This window comes from Salvelinus fontinalis, chromosome 38 (assembly GCF_029448725.1).
Source record: "Salvelinus fontinalis isolate EN_2023a chromosome 38, ASM2944872v1, whole genome shotgun sequence".
In the NCBI taxonomy this organism is placed as follows: Eukaryota; Metazoa; Chordata; class Actinopteri; order Salmoniformes; family Salmonidae; genus Salvelinus; species Salvelinus fontinalis.
Window position 1 is genome coordinate 32,613,464 of NC_074702.1, and position 21,173 is coordinate 32,634,636.

General features: G+C 42.7%; 1 protein-coding gene across 1 annotated transcript in view; it reads right to left on the minus strand.

Moving 5' to 3' along the window:
* Positions 1 to 17,633, minus strand: part of lyplal1 (lysophospholipase like 1) — a 33,236-nt gene extending 15,603 nt beyond the window's left edge. The window contains exons 1-2 of the mRNA XM_055903420.1: positions 17,512 to 17,633; positions 17,223 to 17,351 (exon numbers count right to left, since the gene is read on the minus strand). Of these exons, the coding sequence (XP_055759395.1) occupies positions 17,223 to 17,295 (73 nt within the window). The 5' untranslated portion in view covers positions 17,296 to 17,351; positions 17,512 to 17,633. The remainder of the gene's footprint in view (positions 1 to 17,222; positions 17,352 to 17,511) is intronic.
* Positions 17,634 to 21,173: the final 3,540 nt, after the last annotated feature.

The window sequence follows — 21,173 nt, forward strand, 5'->3', positions numbered from 1 at the left end:
AGGAGACTCCAAGATTGCATGCTGTTTTCGATGCGACAATTCTAAATGACCGAGGAGATAATCCAGCGTACTCTACGAGACTGGGCTCCTCTGCAGTAGCATAACACATTGTTTTATGGATCTGGTTCTGCGTTACTGAGCCGGCCATCCCCTGGATCCGCCCCCATAGCACGTCCCACAGGCTCGCGGTGACCCTCTCGTCATCCTCCAGTGGTGGTTGCTATAGGGAGCTCCATAGTTAGGGATGTGGTGGTCATGAAAGCTAGGACCTACTGCTTCCCTGGAGCCCCTGTTCGGGACATAGATCACCAGGTCCCTGGAGCGATGGAGATGCACCCGAATGCTCACGGTAGTCATTCATGTTGATACAAACGTCATCCATCTTCCTAAATCGGAGCAATTAAACGATGACTTCAGAGGGCTCATTGGTAGGCTAAAGGAGACAGGCAAGTGGGTTCTCATTTCCGGTCTTCTACCAACAATGGAATGCTTTAGTCATCTCCTCTAGCTACACTACTGGCTTAAATCCTACTGTTCCTCAATGAGTTTGGAGTACATTGAAAATGTTTACCACTTTTGGGAGAGGCACCAGTTTTACAAGAGGGATTGCTTGCATCCAAATATGAAAGGGGAACAAGTTGTCTGGTGTATACTATTGCCCCCACAGCTAACCAGGCTCTGTCAGAGTTTCATCACTCTGTCTCTATTTCCCTGCAGAAAGCCTTTGTTGAACTGAAATTGGTACTTAATGCAGGTAAAACCAAGTATGTTATTTTCCAAATCACTTAAAATGTATCTGATCATTTTTGCATACGTACTTTTGATGGTCTGGATTGACAAAAAACTATCTTTCAAAAACCATGTTGATCAGTTAGTTAATTACGAAATTAAGAATTAAAATAGGCTTCTTCCATAGGAACAGGTCCTGTCTTTCGTTAATTAGCAGCAAAAAAATAATTTAGTGAGCATTCAATCCGGTTATTGACTATGGCAATATTTCAGCCACACCCGGTGTTGGCAGGTGTATAAAATCGAGCACACAGCCATGCAATCTCCATAGACAAACATTGGCAGTAGAAGGGCCTTATTGAAGAGCTCAGTGGATTTCAATGTGACATCGTCATAGGATGCCACCTTTCCAACAAGTCAATTCGCCAAGTTTCTGCCCTGCTAGAGCTGCCCCGGTCTACTGTAAGTGCTGTTATTGTGACGTGGAAACCTCACAATAACACTTCAGCCGCGAAGTGATAGACCACACAAGTTCACAGAATGGGACCGCCGGGTGCTGAAGCACGTAATGCATACATATAGTCTGTTCTCAGTTGCAACTAGTTGCAACTACGTCTGCACATTAACCGTTTGTCGGGAGCTTCATGAAATGGGCTTCCATGGCCGAGCAGCCGCACACAAGCCTAAGATCACCATGCGCAATGCCAAGCATCGGCTGGAGTGGTGTAAAGCTCGCCGCCATTGGACCCTGGAGCAATGGAAATGCGTTCTCTGGAGTGTTGAATCATGCTTCAACATCTGGCAGTCCGCCGGAAAAGTCTCAGTTTGGCAGATGCCAGGAGAACGCTACCTTCCCGAATGTATAGTGCCAACTGTAAAGTTTGGTGGAGTATGAATAATGGTCTGAGGCTGTTTTTCAATGTTCGGGCTAGGCCCCTAAGTTCCAGTGAAGGGAAATCTTAACGCTACAGCATACAATGACATTCTAGACAATTCTGCGCTTCCAACTTTGTGGCAACAATTTGGGGAAGGCCCTTTCCTCGTTCAGCATTATAATGCCCACTTGTACAAAGTGAGGACTATACAGAAATGATTTGTCAAGATCAGTGTGGAAGAAAAAAAAAGTAAACACGTTTGGTGTTTGCCAAAAGGCATGTGGGAGACTCCCTAAACATATGGAAGAAGGTACTCTGGTCAGATGAGACTAAAATTGAGCTTTTTGGCCATCAAGGAAAACGCTATATCTGGCGCAAACCCAACACCTCTCATCACCCCGAGAACACCACCATTTTCATCGACAGGGACTGGGAAACTGGTCAGAATTGAAGGAATGATGGATGGTGATAAATACAGGGAAATTCTTGAGGGAAACCTGTTTCAGTCCTCCAGAGATTTGAGACTGGGATGGAGGTTCACCTTCCAGCAGGACAATGACCCTAAGCATACTGCTAAAGCTACACTCGAGTGGTTTAAGGGGAAACATTTAAATGTCTTGGAATGGCTTAGTCATAGCCCAGACCTCAATCCAATTGAGAATCTGTGGTATGACTTAAAGATTGATGTACATCAGCGGAACCCATACAACTTGAAGGAGCAAAAGTTCCAGTGGCTAGATGTGCCAAGCTTATAGAGACATACCTCAAGAGACTTGCAGCTGTAGTTGCTGCAAAAGGTGGCTCTACAAAGTATTGACTTTGGGGGGTGAATAGTTATGCACGCTCAAGTTTTCCGCGTTTTTTGGTCATATTTCGTGTTTGTTTCACAATAAAAAATATTTTGCATCTTCAAAGTGGGAGGTATGTTGTGTAAATCAAATTATACAAACCCCCCAAAAATGTATTTTAATTCCAGGTTGTAAGGCAACAAAATAGGAAAAATGCCAAGGGGGATGAATACTTTCGCACGCCTACATAGTGGAAAGCCTTCCCAGAAGAGTGGAAGCTGTTATAGCAGCAAAGGGGAGACCAACTCCAAATTAATGCCCATTATTTTGAAATGAGATGAGACCGTAGTCTCAGCTTTACTCCCTGCTTAAATAAAGGTTAAATAAATACTAAAATAGTCAAATATGTTAGTTATATAGTCGAAGATGTTATAGTTGTATAGTAAAAAATCTTGTAGTACAGAAAGACCCCACAACTATTGTACTGTCTATTGCAGGAACTGGTAACCTGATGCAGATCTTGACTAAATCACTGGGGTTTACATGGTTGGAAATCTCATAGATATTTTAATGATTTATGGTGCTACTCTCTGGCTGACAAACAACACCATGCTTTTGCTTCTTCTTATATGATATAAACATGATTTGGCCGAGTAAGACAAACATTATGCTAGTAATTAATAATCCTGTGTGAACAAGGCCCTGCCTTGGACTTCAGCTCGGTTATTTTTCATCTTTTCAGGAATCGCACAAAGTGTAAAAGATATTCTGGCCGTGTGGAAAATGTGTGCGCTATAAGTGAAGGAACAGACATGGGTCCCATTCCAGAGGCATATAACATGATCCTCAGAGGTGGGCCAAGGGGGTCTGGGGTGGGGGTGGAGGGAGTTCAAGGGGGTCCCCACGCAATGTCGACAATATGATGCATATACAGTACAGTACCATACATACATACCATACATACAGTTGTAGCCTAAGTGATGCTCTGCTATTGACTGATTTCTTGTGTTGTTTGTCACTATGTCCTACAGTCTCACAGTGTTCCTGTATTTGTGTTAGGAAAAGGAAAAGTGTGTGTTGCTCTGTACACCCTGTAACCTGTACCCCCGCACATTGACTCGGTACCGGTACCCCCTCATTATTGTTATTTTATAGTGTTACTTTACTTTATTTCGTAAGTATTTCCTTAACTGTATTTTCTTAAAACAGCATTGTTGGTTAAGGGCTCGTAAGTAAGAATTTCACGGTAAGGTGAACATTGGTTGTATTATGCGCATGTGACATACAATTTGATTTGATGTATTTAGCAGACGCTTTTGTCCAACTTCACTTACAGTCGTGCGTGCATACTGTACATTTTACATATGGCTGCTCCCGGGAAATCGAACCAGTTATCCTGGGGTTGCTCTACCGATTGAGCTACAGAGGACCACTGTGCATGTGTCTCTGCACAGTGCAGTAAGGGAGTGGGAGAGCAGGTGAGATTACATTCGGTTCGTTACATTACATCCCCATGTGTGTGGGAACTAAGTGACCTTGTGGTTCTTAAGGATAAACTCCATGCCGTTGTCTCTCACCTGCACTACCCAGGTGCTCGGAGTCTTTATTGCTGTAAGATGACCCTAAGCCAGAGTCCTGTGATGATTTATCCCTCAGATCTCTTATGGGAACAGGAATAAAGGGATTAAAGGTGGCTTGGAGTCCCAGGTGGGAAACCAATGGCACAAACAGCAGAACTGCCATGTCTCCTTCTCTCATTTCCTCATACACCTGTTATGAGTGTACTCAATACTTTAAAAAATGAATTAGTTTGGTATAATGTGTGTTTGTGTGCGTGCGTGCGTACGTGTGAGCACTTGTGTGCCCAACCGCTACGTGAATTTGAACAAGAGGAATCGTGTGTAGAAGCCTGCATTTACACAGTCATGCTATGCCATAATATGGCTATTATGCTTTGCCACGGTAGCCGAAATGCATGGAGGATCATTTGTTTATGGGACGTGTGTGTAGAACTGTATCCACTCTACCAGACCAGATTACATTTCCATGTTATACACTGAGTTGTACAACACATTAGGAATACATTCCTAATATTGAGTTGGGGCGTGTACTCTACAAGGTGTCCAAAGTGTTCCACAGGGATGCTGGCCCATGTTGACTCTAATGCTTCCCACAGTTGTGTCAAGTTGGCTGGATGTCCTTTGGGTGGTGGACCATTCTTGATACACACAGGAAACTGATGAGCGTGAAAAACCCCTGCAGGGTTGCAGTTCTTTACACATTCAAAACTGGAACCTACTAGCATACCCTGTTCAAAGGCACTTAAATATTTTGTCTTGCCCATTCACCCTTTGAATGGCACACACACAATCCATGCCTCAAGTGTCTCAAGGCTTAAAAATCCTTCATTAACCTGTCTCCACCCATTCATCTACACCGATTGAAATGAATTTAACAATACATTTGAACTGGATTCATCTAGTTGGTCTATGTCATGGAAAGAGCAGGTGTGCCTAATGTTTTGGATGTTCAATGTTCCAGGTTCCAGTTCCAGCTTCTATGTTCTACACTCTTTCGAAAAAAAACGATTCCAAAAGGGTTCTTTGGCTGTCCCCATGGGGTAATCCTTTGAAGAACCCTTTCGGGTTCCAGGTAGAAACCTATGTGGAAAGGGTTCTACAGTTCCAGGTTCTAGGTTCCAGATCAACCAAACCATGACACAGCTGCCATGGTCTTATTATTGAGCAAGGCTCCCTTAGAGAGAATGGTTGTTTGATTACAGTAGGATGTCAGACAACACAGGGCACTGATGTCTAGTTAGTTCTACATCCCGCTTGGTTAAATATACACAACTGTTCAAAAGTTTGGGGTCACTTAGAAATGTTCTTGTTTTTGAAAGAATAGCACATTTGTTGTCCATTTAAAAATGCATTAAATTGATCAGAAATACAGTGTAGACATTGTTAATGTTGTAAATTACTATTGTAGCTGGAACTGGCTGGGTTTTTAATGGAATATCTACATGGGTGTACAGAGGCCCATTATCAGCAACCATCACTCCTGTGTTCCAATGGCACGTTGTGTTAGCTAATCCAAGTCTCGTACAATGCTGTGTACTACTCCCTTGACAGAACAGAGCAAACTGGCTCTAACCAGAATAGAAAGAGGAGTGGGAGGCCCCGGTGCACTACTGAGCAAGAGGATACGTACATTAAGAGGGTCTTGTTTGAGAAACAGACGCCTCACAAGTTCTCAACTGGCAGCTTCATTAAATAGTACCTGCAAAACAACAGTCTCAACGTCAACAGTGGAGAGGCGACTCCGGGATGCTGGCCTTCTAGGCAGAGTTGCAAAGAAAAAAAATCTCAGCCTGGCCAATAAATATAAAATATTAAGATGGGCAAAAGAGCACAGACACTGGACATAGGAAGATTGGAAAAAAGTGTTATGGACAGAAAAATCTATGTTTGAGGTGTTCGGATCACAAAGAAGAACATTTGTGAGATGCAGAAAAAATGAAAAGATTCTGGAGGAGGCAATGTGATGGTCTGGGGGTACTTTGGTGGTGGTAAAGTGGGAGATTTGTACAGGGTAAAAGGGATCTTGAAGAAGGAAGGCTATCACTCCATTTTGCCATGCCATACCCTGTGGACGGCGCTTAATTGGAGCCAATTTCCTCCTACAACAGGACAATGACCCAAAGCACAGCTCCAAACTGTGCAATAACTATTTAGGGAAGAAGCAGTCAGCTGGTATTGTTTATAATGGAGTGGCCAGCACAGTCACCGGATCTCAACCCTATTGAGCTGTTGTGGGAGCAGCTTGGCCGTATGGTACATAAGAAGTGCCCATCAAGCCAATCCAACTTGTGGGAGGTGCTTCAGGAAGCATGGGGTGAAATCTTTTCAGATTATCTCAACAAATTGACAACTAGAACGCCAAAAGTCTGCAGGGCTGTAATTGCAGCAATTGGAGGATTCTTTGACGAACGCAAAGTTTGAAGGACACAAATATTATAATATTTCAATTAAATATTATTATTTATAACCTTGTGAATGTCTTGACTATATTTCCTATTCATTTTGCAACTCATTTCATGTATGTTTTCATGGAAAACAAGGACATTTCTAAGTGACCCCAAACTTTTGAACGGTAGTGTATATATATTAAATAAGCTCACTCTGCCTTCACTTGTGGCATCACTCTCTATGTTGTGCTCCCAGTAGGACACAGATGGCTTTAACCCCCTTCAACCTTACTGTCCACAGGCTCTCTTATATGACCCCCAAAATCTGGGAAGGGCATCATACTGTATCTCTGACTCAATCTGACCTTTCACCCATGGCATATTCTATGGCCTGAAATCTTTCCCAATTTCCTATTATTACTGTATGTCAAACCCCCCCCCCCCCCACCCCACCCAGGATTGCAGAAAGAATGAGCTACTCTGGCCAGCAAGTCACAGGGATGTTGGATTGTTTGTTATGAGGTTGTGAAAAGGCTCCCCTAAGTATATTGTGGAGACACACAACATTATAATTTCCAATGCTGCTTAAAGGGCGAGAGTACCTCCCCTGGTAGAGTCTCCGCAAAGGAAAAACACACATTTTACAAACACAGCTAGGGGCTTAGCTAATTTAGCAAAGTGGGTTAGCAAGGCTGCGAGACAAGTCATTTTCCAATGTACTTTATTACAGAGAAGAAGTGGGTTACCTCAGCTATAAAATGTTGCATGTCACCCATCCACGGTGGCTCTGTTTATTTGTCCTATCATTTAAACAGTAGAGAAGGGCCCCTGGTGGGAGCCACGCTCAGGTAAGCAGGACCCACTTAATCTTGTTTTTCTCCCCCCAGGGAGTACAGAGAACAATGCTCTATTATCCCCTGTCATAAAATAAAAAGAAGAAGCTCACAGAGATGGGAACCTGGGTTATTATGACAGCCGTGGCTACGGTGGCTCTGGCATGCTAATAATAAAATGCTGGTTGATGCAACAGGGGGGAGAGAGAGACAGATCATGAAACAAGAGCTATGGGTTTGGCCCCCTGGTTCTTTTGCCTCTGCTGCACGTACTGGTACATTATCTGTAATCAGGCCTTCCATCTGGGAGCTCATTGTGAAAGTTCCCTGGCACCTCTCTGCTCAAAAGTCCCTCTGTGCCTGGATAACTCCCCCCCCCCACCCCCCCCACCACCAACCCTGCCCGCACCACAGCCATTTACTGTACTCTACATCAGTGGCGGTCAGTGCCGTTTAAGATGAGGGAGGACGATTATTTCTTTATGAGCATGGCCTTATTTCTATTACAGCATTTGGATGACTGTCATTCATATTCCATTCACCCAGAAGAGTTCCATAGCCAGTCAGCTAACATAGCATCCCTCTCTATTTGAGCTGGGTGTTTAAGTAGGCTAAACTAGCTAGCTGCATTCGCTAGACAAGTAATTGAAAGTGAAAAAAGGTTAGCGCTCTTCACTTTTGAAGAAATACATTTTTCAAAACTGTTCAATTATTGTCTTTCTCTCTCTTTGAGTCAACTACTCACCAGATGTTATGCACTGCAGTGCTAGCTAGCTGTAGCTTATGCTTCCATTACTATATAAATTATCTGATCCTTTGATTGGGTGGACAACATGTCAGTTCATGCTGCAAGGGGTGTGAGAACCACGAGCCTCCTAGGTTTAGTTGTGAAGTCAATGTACCCAGAGTAGGATGGAAGCTAGCTGTCCTCCCGCTACACCATGGTGCTACCCTACAGAGTGCTGTTGAGGCTACTGTAGACCTTCATTGCCAGCAGTGTGTTTTAATTAATGATTTGGTTACGTGAATATATTTAGTATAGTTTTATCTAAAAAGGATAAGTTTTTAAATTTAAAAATTCTGAAATTCAATGAGGAGGGTGGTCCTCCCCTTCCTCCACTGAGGAGCCTACACTGCTTTACACCACATACATACATACATACATACATACATACATACATACTGTACATACATACATACATACATACATACATACTGTACATACACATTTTCTTTACACACTGTATGCCCACACAGAAGACAATTACCTATAACATTGACTTCCGGGTCTGGGTTTCAGTAGGCGAGAGAGAAAACGGTACCACAGTCCTGAAACAACAAACAAACCCTTTGGCTGAAGCGAGAGGGGAAAATGTTTATCTCGAGACCAACAGATTTAGGAACTATGACCCTAGTAGTGCTTGACATGAATACACGGAAGAAAATGATGTTATGACATATTGACACCTTGACAGCCATGATTGAGTGTGTGATGTTTTCTGGTGGCATGTTATACTGATGAAGTGTTGATGTTCTTGTTTGCTGATATTTTGGTGGTCTTGGTGAAGTCATAACAATGAATAGCTAAATGTCTGAATCAAGCATCCTTGTGAGTAGCTGGAGTCTAACTCTACTTGAACAACTCTACCTGTGAAAATATATATCTATTTTTCTTATAAATCAAAGTCATTTCATTAATTTCAACATCTGTTAATGTGATATAATGGATGTGTTGAGAAAGAGTTAAACGGTGGGACATTAAAAAGTAATTTGCCATGTACAGTAAGTGCAAGCTGGTGTAATCAATGTTTTGTTAACAACCTGGAAAATTCATGAAAAGCAACATTCAAGTTTTGTAATCGGAGGGTGTGTGGACACACCGACGTCACTGTCTCTTAGCCTACTGACTTCCTTTCTGCTCGTTGGGAAACCGATAGGGTCCCTAAATCACAAGCCTCTACTACCCTGTCAAAACCGCCTCAGAGCCACTACCAACAATAATAAACATGTTATTTTCAAATCAACTTAATTAGCGGTTATTAAAAAAGTTCCTTTCACACTAATGATCGGTTTAATGATTTATGGCTAACCGGAATGAGCTCTGCCAAGCAGGCTGTTGGGATGCTCTAATGATTTCTTCTCCTCGTCTGCTCTCTCTTTTTTCCTGGAGCGATTGCCTCAGCCTCAGGTCTGATCTATGCTGAGAGGAATGAAAAGAAAACACTGAACGGATGTGTGTGTGTGTGTGTGTGTGTGTGTGTGTATGCGTGTGTGCGTGCGCGTGTGTGCGTGTGCGCGTGTGCGTGCGTTTGAGAAGGGGGAATGGGTCGGGTCACAATTAGGGCTGTTGCCACACCGGCAGGCATCAGTCATGACCACAGTAAAATTCCACGTGACCATTGAGTAACTGTAATCTCCTTTGATGCCCACTGGAAGTACCCAACTCGCTAACGATCATCATGTCGCTAATGGCCTGGTACTCAGGGCACTATTGTCCCTCTAACCACTCAATAAAAAATACAATAGAAAATCACATCAAGACAGTTTGTGCTTTTAAAACTCACCTCACTATGATTGATCAATTTGAAGAAAGAAGTTCAACAACAGTTTCAACCTGAGTGGAAAACATGGTCGTTGTGGATGTTGTTTCAAAGCCTAACACAATGAAATGGACAGCGCTTTCTAAGGTGATGATTAATTCAAAACACCCGTCAGCATATTAGAGTTTATGCATATGCACATATGCACATTTGCATATTTGAGCCCAACCCCCCCAAAAAACAAACATTTAAATTATTATAAACATTTTTTTTACCCCCTTTTTCGCCCCAATTTTGTGATATTCAATTGACAGTTACAAACTTGTCCCATCGCTGCAACTCCTTACGGACTTGGGAGCAGTGAAGGTCGAGAGCCATGAGTCCTCCAAAACACGACCCCGCCAAGCCGCACTGCTTCTTGACACACTGCTCGCTTAACCCGGAAGCCAGCCGCACCAATGTGTCGGAGGAAACACCGTAAGCTGGTGACCGAAGTCAGCTTGCATGCACCCGGCCCGCCACAAGGAGTCGCTAGAGCCCGTTGGGACAAGGACATCCCTGCTGGCCAAACCCTCCCCTAACCGGACGATGTTGGGCCAATTGTGTGCCGCCTCATGGGTCTCCCGATCGTGAATAAAAAAAAAAATTAAACAATGATTGTGCCGTTATACAATACATGGCCTACTTCATATTATGCAAGGCAAAAATAAACATAAACAAAACGAATTTAAGGCTGACACATTACCTTTAGCTACAGAAGATGGCAGTAGATGGCGCCGGAGAAGAAGGCAGACGTTTTACATGCCCCCAGTTGATTGTGTTTTTTTGTTTGTTCATTTGCAACTTACTTTTTTACTTATTTTGTACATAATGTTATCGCTACCATCTCTTATGACCGAAAATAACATCTAGACATCAGGACTGAGATTACTCACCAAGGACTAACAGAATCTTTTTTTTCCTTTCAAAACTCTGACGAGCCCGACGCGAAGGAAATACTGCTTTCTCGGATACAGGCCCGGATCCCCGTGATCTGCATGAAGAGGAGGCGGAGAAAGAGGGGTCGAAGGGTGGCCTGCCTTCTGAGAATTTGTAGGCGATCTAATAAACCCCCACTTCCCTCCATTCTGCTAGCAAACGTGCAATCCTTGGAGAATAAAATCGACGAGTTACGTGGAAGATTAAAATACCAACCGGACATTAAAAACTGTAACATCTTATGCTTCACGGAGTCGTGGCTGAACGACGACAGTATAAACATACAGCTGGCTGATAATACGATGTACCGGCAGGATAGAACAGCGGCGTCTGATAAGACAAGGAGCGGTGGACTATGTATTTTTGTAAATAACAGCTGGTGCACGATATCTAAGGAAGTCTCGAGCTATTGCTCGCCTGAGGTAGAGTATCTCATGATAAGCTGTAGACCACACCAACTGCCGAGAGAGTTTTCATCTGTATTATTCGTAGCTGTTTACATACCACCACAGTCAGCAGCTGGCACTAAGACAGCATTGAATGAGCTGTATTCCACCATAAGCAAACAAGAAAACGCTCACCCAGAGGCGGCGCTCCTAGTAGCCGGGGACTTTAATGCAGGGAAACTTAAAACTTCTTATGGCTGCAAGGCAAAGTGTTGAGTAGCCAGTGAAATCGTGCCCATTTCAAACGGCCTCCTACTCAAATCTTGCTCGTACAATATGAATATTATTATTCTTTTTGGATAGAAAACACTTTCTAGTTTCTAAAAGAGTTGGAATTATTTCTCTGAGTGAAACAGAAGTCCTTCTGCAGCACTTTTCCTGACCAGGAAGTAAAATGTCAGAAATCGATGCTCTTTTCAATTTGATGCCTATACATGGTCTTAACACTTAGGAGTCTGCTGACACTCTATACGCCTTCCTGTTGGTGTAAAGAGGATGTCAGAGAAGACATTTTTCTGCTCATCTTGTTCTGTGGTGGAAAAAAAACAATTTCTTTGACCTGACCATCCACTTCCGGTACTCTGGAGGAAGTGGGATGGACTTCTGTTTTGCCTTGGTAACGAACGGCTAACGTCTCCGGCTCGAATTTTTTTTGATACATGTGACCATATCATCGTAATGTATGTTTTTTCAATATAGTTTAATCAGATTATTGAAACTTTATTTGGGAGTTTTGCCGTGTTCCGTCCTCTGACTGTGTTTACGTTGGAGAAATTTATGCCACTCGGCTAGTGCCAATGCTAATTGAAGAGGGACATTTGCCATTCTGAATCGAAACAACGACTCATCTGGACAGAGGACACGTTCTTCAACATTCTGATGAAAGATCAGCAAAAGTAAGACCGATTTTATGATGTTATTTCACATATCTGTCGTGCATGTGAATTGGCCGTGGGCGCCCAATTATTTCTGTCTATTGTAGCTACGCTAATATAGCGATACATTTTGTTTGCGCTGTAAAACATTTAATAAATCGGAAATATTGTTTGGAATCACAAGATGCCTGTCTTTCAATTGCTGCAGACTATGTATTTTTCAGAAATGTTTTATGATGAGTAATTAGCTATTTACCGTTGGTGTCTGTAAATATTATGGCTGCTTTTGGTGCAATTTCGGATTGTAGCTGAAATGTAAACTATGGTTTATACATGAAATATGCAAATTTTTCGAACAAAACATATGCTATACAATACATATGTTATGAGACTGTCATCTGATGAATTTGTTTCTTGGTTAGTGGCTATTTATATCTTTATTTGGTCGAATTTGTGATAGCACCTGATGGAGTAAGAAACTGATGGAGTAAGAAAAAGTTGTCTTTTGCTAACATGGTTAGCTAATAGATTTACATATTTTGTCTTCCCTGTAAAACATTTAAAAAATGTCACAAGATGTGCACCTTTCATCTGGTGTCTTGGACTTGTTAATGTGTGAAAGTTAAATATTAAAAAAAAATAGATTTTGAATTTCGCGCCCTGCAATTTGAGCTGGATGTTGTCATAAGTGTACCGGTGTCGGGCTGCCCCCGTAAAAGGTTAAATCCGTTTTACTAAATTTCTATCAGCATGCTAAATGTCCAACCAGAGGAAAAATAACAATGGACCACCTATACTCTACACACAAAGACGCATACAAATCTCTCCCTCGCCTTCCATTTGGCAAATCTGACCATAATTCTATCCTCCTGATTCCTGCTAACAAGCAAAAATTAAAGCAGGACGCACCAATGACAAGATCAATAAAAAAGTGGTCAGATGCTAAGCTACAGGACTGTTTTGCTAGCACAGACTGGAATATGTTCCGGGATTCTTCCGATGGCATTAAGGAGTACACCACATCAGTCATTGGCTTCAACAATAAGTGCATCGATGACATCGTCTCCACAGTGACCGTACGTACATACCCCAACCAGATGCCATGAATTTCAGACAGCATCCGCATTGAGCTAAAGGCTAGAGATGCCGCTTTCAAGGAGCGGGACTCTAACCCGAAAGCTTATAAGAAATCCTGCTATGCCCTCCGACAAACCATTAAACAGGCAAAGAGTCAATACAGGACTAAGATCGAATCTTACTACACCGTCTCTAACGCTAATCGGATGTGGCAGGGCTTGCAAACCATTACAGACTACAAAGGGAAACACAGCCGAGAGCTGCCCAGTGACACGAGCCTACAAGACGAGCTAAACTAATTCTATGCTTGCTTCGAGGCAAATAACGCTGAAACATGCATGAGAGCACCAGCTGTTCCGGTAGACTGTGTGATCACGCTTTCCGCAGCCGATGTGAGTAAGACCTTTAAAACTTCCTGTCAATAGGGGGCGCTGTTTTCACTTTGGAAACAATCGTGCCCAAATTAAATGGCCTCGTACTCTATTCTCGATCATACAATATGCATATTATTAACACTATTGGATAGAAAACTGAAGTTTCTAAAACTGTTTGAATTATATCTGTGAGTAAAACAGAACTCATTTGGCAGCAAACTTCCATATAGGAAGTGAAAAATCTGAAAACAAGGCTCTGTTTCAGGGCCTGCCTATTCAACTGGCTTTTATTTATCGATATGTATGCACTTCATACACCTTCCGCTAGATGTCAACAGGCAGTGGAAGGTTGAATGGGGTGTCTAGCTTGATCTGAGGCCAAATAAGAGCTTTTGGAGTGACAGGTTCGGTATTTTCTTTGTCGGCGCGCGGGGGAGCTCGACATTGTCTTCTGAAAAGCGTTCGGTATACACGGCGAATATCTCCGGCTCTGATTTTATTTGATACATATGAGAAAAACATCATAAAGTAGGTTTTTTCAACCGAGTTTTATCAGTTTATTCAACGTTTAATGGGACTTTTGGAATTTTCCGTTCTTTGCGCCAAGAGAGGATGGGAATGTTCGCGCCACAATGCTAGCCAAGGTTGCTAATTCTACAGAAGAAATGGACATTCTAAAACCAAACAACGATTTATTCTGGAAATAGAACTCCTTGTACAACATTCTGATGGAAGCTCAGCAAAGTAAGAAAACATTTATGATATTTCGTATTTCTGTGTAATATGTTGATGCCTATTCTCTGCCGTGTTGGTGAGCGCTGTCTCACAATAACCCAAGCTGTATGTTGTGGTAAAGTAATTTTTTAAAATCTAACACAGCGGTTGCATTAAGAACCAGTGTATCTTTCATTTGCCATACAACAAGTATTTTTTTGTAAAGTTTATGATGAGTTCTTTGGTCAGATTAGGTGAGTGTCCAAAATATCTCCGGACATTCTGGGGAAATGTTGCTACGTATTCACAATGTATAACCACGATTTGCAGCTCTAAATATGCACATTTTCGAACAAAACATAAATGTATTGTATAACATGATGTTATAAGACTGTCATCTGATGAAGTTGTCCAAAGGTTAGTGATTAATCTTAAATCTATTGCTGGTTTTTGCGAAAGCTATTGTGGTAAGCTAATATAAGCTAATATAATTCTATATTGTGTTTTCGCTGTAAAACACTTAAAAATCTGAAATATTGGCTGGATTCACAAGATGTTTATCTTTCATTTGCTATACACCATGTATTTTTCATAAAGGTTTTATGATGAGTATTTATGTATTTCACGTTGCTGTCTGTAATTATTCTGGCTGCTTTGGTGCTATTTTTGATGGTGGCTGCAATGTAAAACTATGATTTATACCTCAAATATGCACATTTTCGAACAAAACATAAATGTATTGTATAACATGTTATAAGACTGTCATCTGATGAAGTTGTTCAAGGTTAGTGATTAATTTTATCTCTATTTTGTCGGTTTTGTGAAAGCTACCTATGCGGTGGAAACACGGTGAAAATATGCGCTTGTGTGTTTGGCTATTGTGGTTAGCTAATAGAAATACATATTGTGTTTTCGCTGTAAAACACTTTAAAAATCGGAAATGATGGCTGGATTCACAAGATGTTTATCTTTCATTTGCTGTATTGGACTTGTGATTTCATGAAAATTATATTATATGATATCCCTGTCCCGTTAGGCTAGGCTATGCTAGTCAGATTTTTTGATGAGGAGGATCCCGGATCCGGGAGGGTGATGAAGTACAGGTCAACATTCACAACGCCGCAGGGCCAGACGGATTACCAGGCCGTGCACTGCGAGCATGCGCTGACCAACTGGCAAGTGTCTTCACTGACATTTTCAACCTATCCACGGCCGAGTCTGTAATACCAACATGTTTCAAGGAGACCACCATAGTGCCTGCGCCTAAGAACACTAAGCTAACCTGCCTAAATGACTACCAACCCGTAGCACTCATGTCCGTAGCCATGAAGTGCTTTGAAAGGCTGGTCATGGCTCACATCAATACCATCATCCCAGAAACCCTAGACCAACTCCAATTTGTATACTGCCCCAACAGATCCACAGATGATGCAATCTCTATTGCACTCCACACTGCCCTTTCCCACCTGGACAAAAGGAACACCTATGTGAGAATGCTATTCAGTGACTACAGCTCAGCGTTCAACACCATATTGCCCTCAAAGCTCATCAATAAGCTAAGGACCCTGGGACTAAACACCTCCCTCTGCAACTGGATCCTGGACTTCCTGACGGGCCGCCCCCAGGTGGTAAGGGAAGGTAACAACACATCCGCCATGCTGAACCTCAACACAGGGGCCCCTCAGGGGTGCGTGCTCAGTCAGGTTGAGAGCAGGTTGAGAGCTTCAAGTTCCTTGGTGTCCACATCACCAACAAACTAACATGGTCCAAGCACACCAAGACAATCGTGAAGAGGGCACAACAAAACCTATTTCCCCTCAGGAGACTGAAAAGATTTGGCATGGGTCCTCAGGTCCTCAAAAGGTTCTACAGCTGCACCATCGAGAGCATCCTGACTGGTTGCATCACTGCCTGGTATGGCAACTGCTCGGCCTCTCACTGCAAAGCACTACAGAGGGTAGTGCGTATGGGGCCAAACTTCCTGCAATCCAGGACCTCTATACCAGGCGGTGTCAGAGGAAGGCCCTAAAATTAGTCAAAGACTCCAGTCACACTAGTCATAGACTGTTCTCTCTACTACCGCACGGCAAGCGGTACCGGAGCACCAAATCTAAGTCCAAGAGGCTTCTAATCAGCTTCTACCCCCAAGCCATAAGACTCCTGAACATCTAGTCAAATGGCTACCCAGACTATTTGCATTTCCCCCCCTCATTTCTAAGACATTATAAGGTTTGTCATTCACAACTAAAGTTGCAAAATAACTCGAAATATAGCATATAGAACCTGTTTCAAATGGTCACTTTTACTCTCAACATAGCCACTTCATATGCACACTTGTCCCCGGAATGGGAAAAATAATATTTATATGTTTAATTATATTGTTCTTACTATAAAATCATATCATATAAAATAATGGCACGGGACATAAAAGCATATCTGCTATACGAACAAGGATACAGCCTATGGAATGGCGTGTAGCCAGATAACATACAGCCAACTCACATTCAGTTCTTCTGAAATAAATTTGCATCAGATCATAACGTTTCTTTAGACCTGACTAAAATTAATAATGGATTTATTATGATGGTATATATTACATTTCTTTATTAGACATTTTTAAATGTAGATGTTCCAAAGGCTTGCATCAGTGGCTTGTAAGCATGGAGGCTTGGAGATGCTAAACCTGTCTATGTTAATTAACCAATTACCGTGAGACCGGCAGACTTTTGCATGACAATAACCAGCTGACAAAATGTCATGGCTGCCACAGACAAACACAATGCTAACTTTACATCATGATCTGATGTTTTTAGTCTTTGCTCAGAATTCATCGGGAAGAAAATCTTGGAGATGCAATGTTTCTCAGCAGCTCTTTCAATATGATGATGATAATGTGTGTGTGTGTGTGGTGGTTGGGTCTCACAGTGTTATCTCCAAACCATGGTCTGTTTTCACTCCCCTCTCTTCTTAATTCTGACCAGAAAGTGAGGGAAAGGATCATCTCGGTGATGCAATGTATTTCTTACCAGAATCCCAGGAGCAATGACCAAGAGGATGAATAACAGGTTGACTACACCGGGCACGCGCTTGGGTCCGCATGCGCCATCGCGCGCATGTTGATTTTGTCCATCCACACCAGATGCGATCAGGACACGCTGGTTGAAATAACAAAAAGATCCCTGAACCATCTATATTAATTTAGGGACTAGGTCAAAACACATATGAAACACTCATGGACATTTAGCTAGATAGCTAGCTAGCTTGCTGTTGCTAGCTAATTTGTCCTGGGATATAAATATTGGGATGTTATTTTACCTGAAATGTATAAGGTCCTTTTTTTTGCTGGATTTTTGTAGAATTTTGAGACATTTTGAGTCACACTCCGACTATTAATCCACAGAGAAAAGGGGAAGCCTAGTTAGTTTCTAGTAATCTCTCCTAGTTCAGTCTTTTTCTTCTGTGGACTTTATATGGCGGTTGACAACCAACTTTAAGGTGCATTACTGCCACCAACTGGACTGGAGTGAGGACCTCGTTCATATTTCAATCACCTATGTGGGTATATGCTCCTAAAAACCAAAGAGGAGATGGGAAAGGCAGGACTTGTAGCACGTCAAGCGTCTAAAATTGAACAAAGTTTTATTTTAGCTCCTGGCTATGCAGACACGCATGAGTGTGAGCAGTTTGGATAAAATGATTGAATAACATGTATGTGTACATTTATTTTGTAACGCGGCCGGTGTGGTCAGCATGTAACAGCATCCATAGAAAGGTATTAGTGTGTATGTATTTCAATGTATGTACGTATTATAACACGTGTGTCGTTTGGGGTTTGTAATCTGAGTAATTGTTTTATGTCTTTAGCATGTGTGTATGCTGAGTGTACAAAACATTAAGAACACCTCCTCTTTCCATGACAGACTGACCAGGTGAGACCAGGTGAAAGCTTCATCCCTTGTTGATGTCACTTGTTAAATCCACTTCAATCAGTGTAGATGAAGGGGAGGAGACAGGTTAAATAAGGATTTTAAAGCCTTGAGACAATTGAGATATGGATTGTGTGTGTGTGCCATTTAGAGGGTGAATAAGCAAGACAAAATATTTAAATGGTGTATGGTAGTAGGTGCCAGGCGCACCAGTTTGTGTTAAGAACTGCAACGCTGCTGGCTTTTTCACTCTCAACAGTTTCCCGTGTGTATCAAGAATGGTCCACCACCCAAAGGACATCCAGCCAACTTCACATAACTCTGGGAAGCATTTGTATTTGTATTTATTATGGATTCCCATTAGCTGCTGCCAAAGGGGTCCAGTGAAATTAAGGCAGTTGATACAATTTTAAAACATTACAATACATTCACAGATTTCACAACACACTGTGTGCCCTCAGGCCCCTACTCCATCCACTACCACATATCTACATTACTAAATCCATGTGTATGTTATTGTATGTGTGTGTGTGTGTGTGTGTGTGCGCGTGCTTGTGTATTTATGTGTCTGTGCCAATGTTCGTGTTGCTTCACAGTCCCCGCTGTTCCATAAAGTGTTTTTTAAATCTGTTTTTTTAAATCAAATTTTACTGCTTGCATCAGTTACTTGATGTAGAATAGAGTTCCTTGTAGTCATGGCTCTATGCAGTACTGTGTGCCTCCCATAGTCTGTCCTGGACTTGGGGACTGTGAAGAGACCTCTTGTGGCATGTCTTGTGGGGTATGCATGGGCGTCCAAGCTGTGTGCCAGTAGTTTAGGCAGACAGCTCGATGCATTCAACATGTCAATACCTCTCATAAATAAAAGGAGTGATGAAGTCAATCTATCCTCCATTTTGAGCCAGGAGAGATTGACATGCATATTATTATTATTAGCTCTCTGTGTACATCCAAGGGCCAGCCGTGCTGCCCTGTTCTGAGCCAATTACAATTTTCCTAAGTCCTTTTTTGTGGCACCTGACCACACGACTGAACAGTAGTCAAGGTGCGACAAGACTAGGGCTTGTTGATAGTGTTGTTAAGTTTATTATAGACATACTTCACCCCATCTTAGCTACTACTGCGTCAACATTCAAGTCAACATGGGCCAGCATCCCTGTGGAACTTTTTTGACACATTGTAGAGTCCATGCCCCAACGAATGGAAGCTGTTCTGAGGGTAAAGGGAGAGTGTGGGGGTTTGCGTGTGTTCGTTTATAAATGCGTTGCCCTGTGCCTGGTGAGTGAATGTGTTTGTGTTTACGAGCGGTTTTATGTAGCTGTGTGTGTACATTGGGGACAGGGGTATCTACTCTCTGTAGGTCTAACACACAGAAACAGACCTGTGCTGTGTATGGACTCCCAGGCTACAGCCCCCATTCACTGGGGGATGGGGGCATAGAAGACCCTGGACTCTGGTCCCCCTCTCCCCTCTGAAAGGCTCTGTACACATCTGATGACTGACTGTGTGTGTTGTGCTGCGTTGAGGAACAAGGTTGCACTGTGCTTTGGCCTGCTGTGTGATGTAATATCTGTGTATATGTTTGGAAGGTATAAAGGGCTTGATTGGAGCGCACACAGGGGGCACCGTGTATGAAATGAATAGAGGCTAAAAATGAGGGACGTGCCCCCTTGGCTGCCGGTGATGAACATGATGAGGGCAACCCTTGTCTGTGCACGTATGTGTCAACGGCAGTTTTCTGTCAAGTGCACGAGACTCTGTCAAACAATCTGACAACTGCCTCAGAGCGAAATGGCACATCATATCCACCACAGTCAGCTCAGTGCCAAACATGTTATTGCTCTGCTCTCTGTCTGTGCTCTACTATGCCAGAGGATAGTCTGCTTGCCAGCGATGATATGATAGCCCTTTCGTTTTTATTTCGTGGTCTACATTGTGATTGTGGTAGGCAGACATGGCGTTGGCCATGTTCATGGGGAACCATTAACGTTTGGGCTTCCAAGAGTGGATGTGCACAAAGATGGTGCTTCTACAGTGTGACATCAGTTAGCATTATGACCCTGTCAACATTCCTTCTCACACTTACCACAATGACTCTAACCTTCCGTCAGCCAAAACAAACACTAAAGCTGAGTGTAAATGTTGTTGTCACTTGAAAGGTAATGTTGCCATCGTGAGGGCTTTATTTCTATCCTGACAGTGTTTAGGAGATAAAAGATAAGTATTGGAGAGTTTATGAGTCATGGAGATGGGTGGCTCCCGTGTGTCGTAGCGGTCTAAGGCACTGCATCTCAGCGCTAGAAGCGTCACTACAGACCCTGGTTCGATTCCAGGCTGTATCACAACCGGCCATAATTGGGAGTCCTATAGGACGGCGCACAATTGGCCCAGCGTCGTCTAGGGTTTGGTCGGGGTAGGCCGTCATTGTAAATAAGACTTTGTTGTTAACTGACTTGCTTAGTTAAATAAAGGTTAAATAAATGAAAACAAATTAAAACGCTTAGCTGGATGGAAAACAGGTGTAAGTACAGCCTCATGTGATCTGTCTCCAGAATCAGATAAGTCTCAGGATCACGTCCCAGCTTGAGGCTGCACATATCAAATCATCAAGTTTGTTTTATATAGCCCTTCGTACATCAGCTAATATCTCAAAGTGCTGTCCAGAAACCAAGCCCAAAACCCCAAACAGCAAGCAATGCAGGTGTAGAAGCACGGCGGCTAGGAAAAAGGCCAAAACCTAGGAAGAAACCTAGAGAGGAACCAGGCTATGAGGGGTGGCCAGTCCTCTTCTGGCTGTGCCGGGTGGAGATTATAACAGAACATGGCCAACATGTTCAAATGTTCATAAATGACCAGCATGGTCAAATAATAATCAGGAGTAAATGTCAGTTGGCTTTTCATAGCCGATCATTAAGAGTATCTCTACCGCTCCTGCGGTCTCTAGAGAGTTGAAAACAGCAGGTCTGGGACAGGTAGCACGTCCGGTGGACAGGTCAGGGTTCCATAGCCACAGGCAGAACAGTTGAAACTGGAACAGCAACAAGGCCAGGT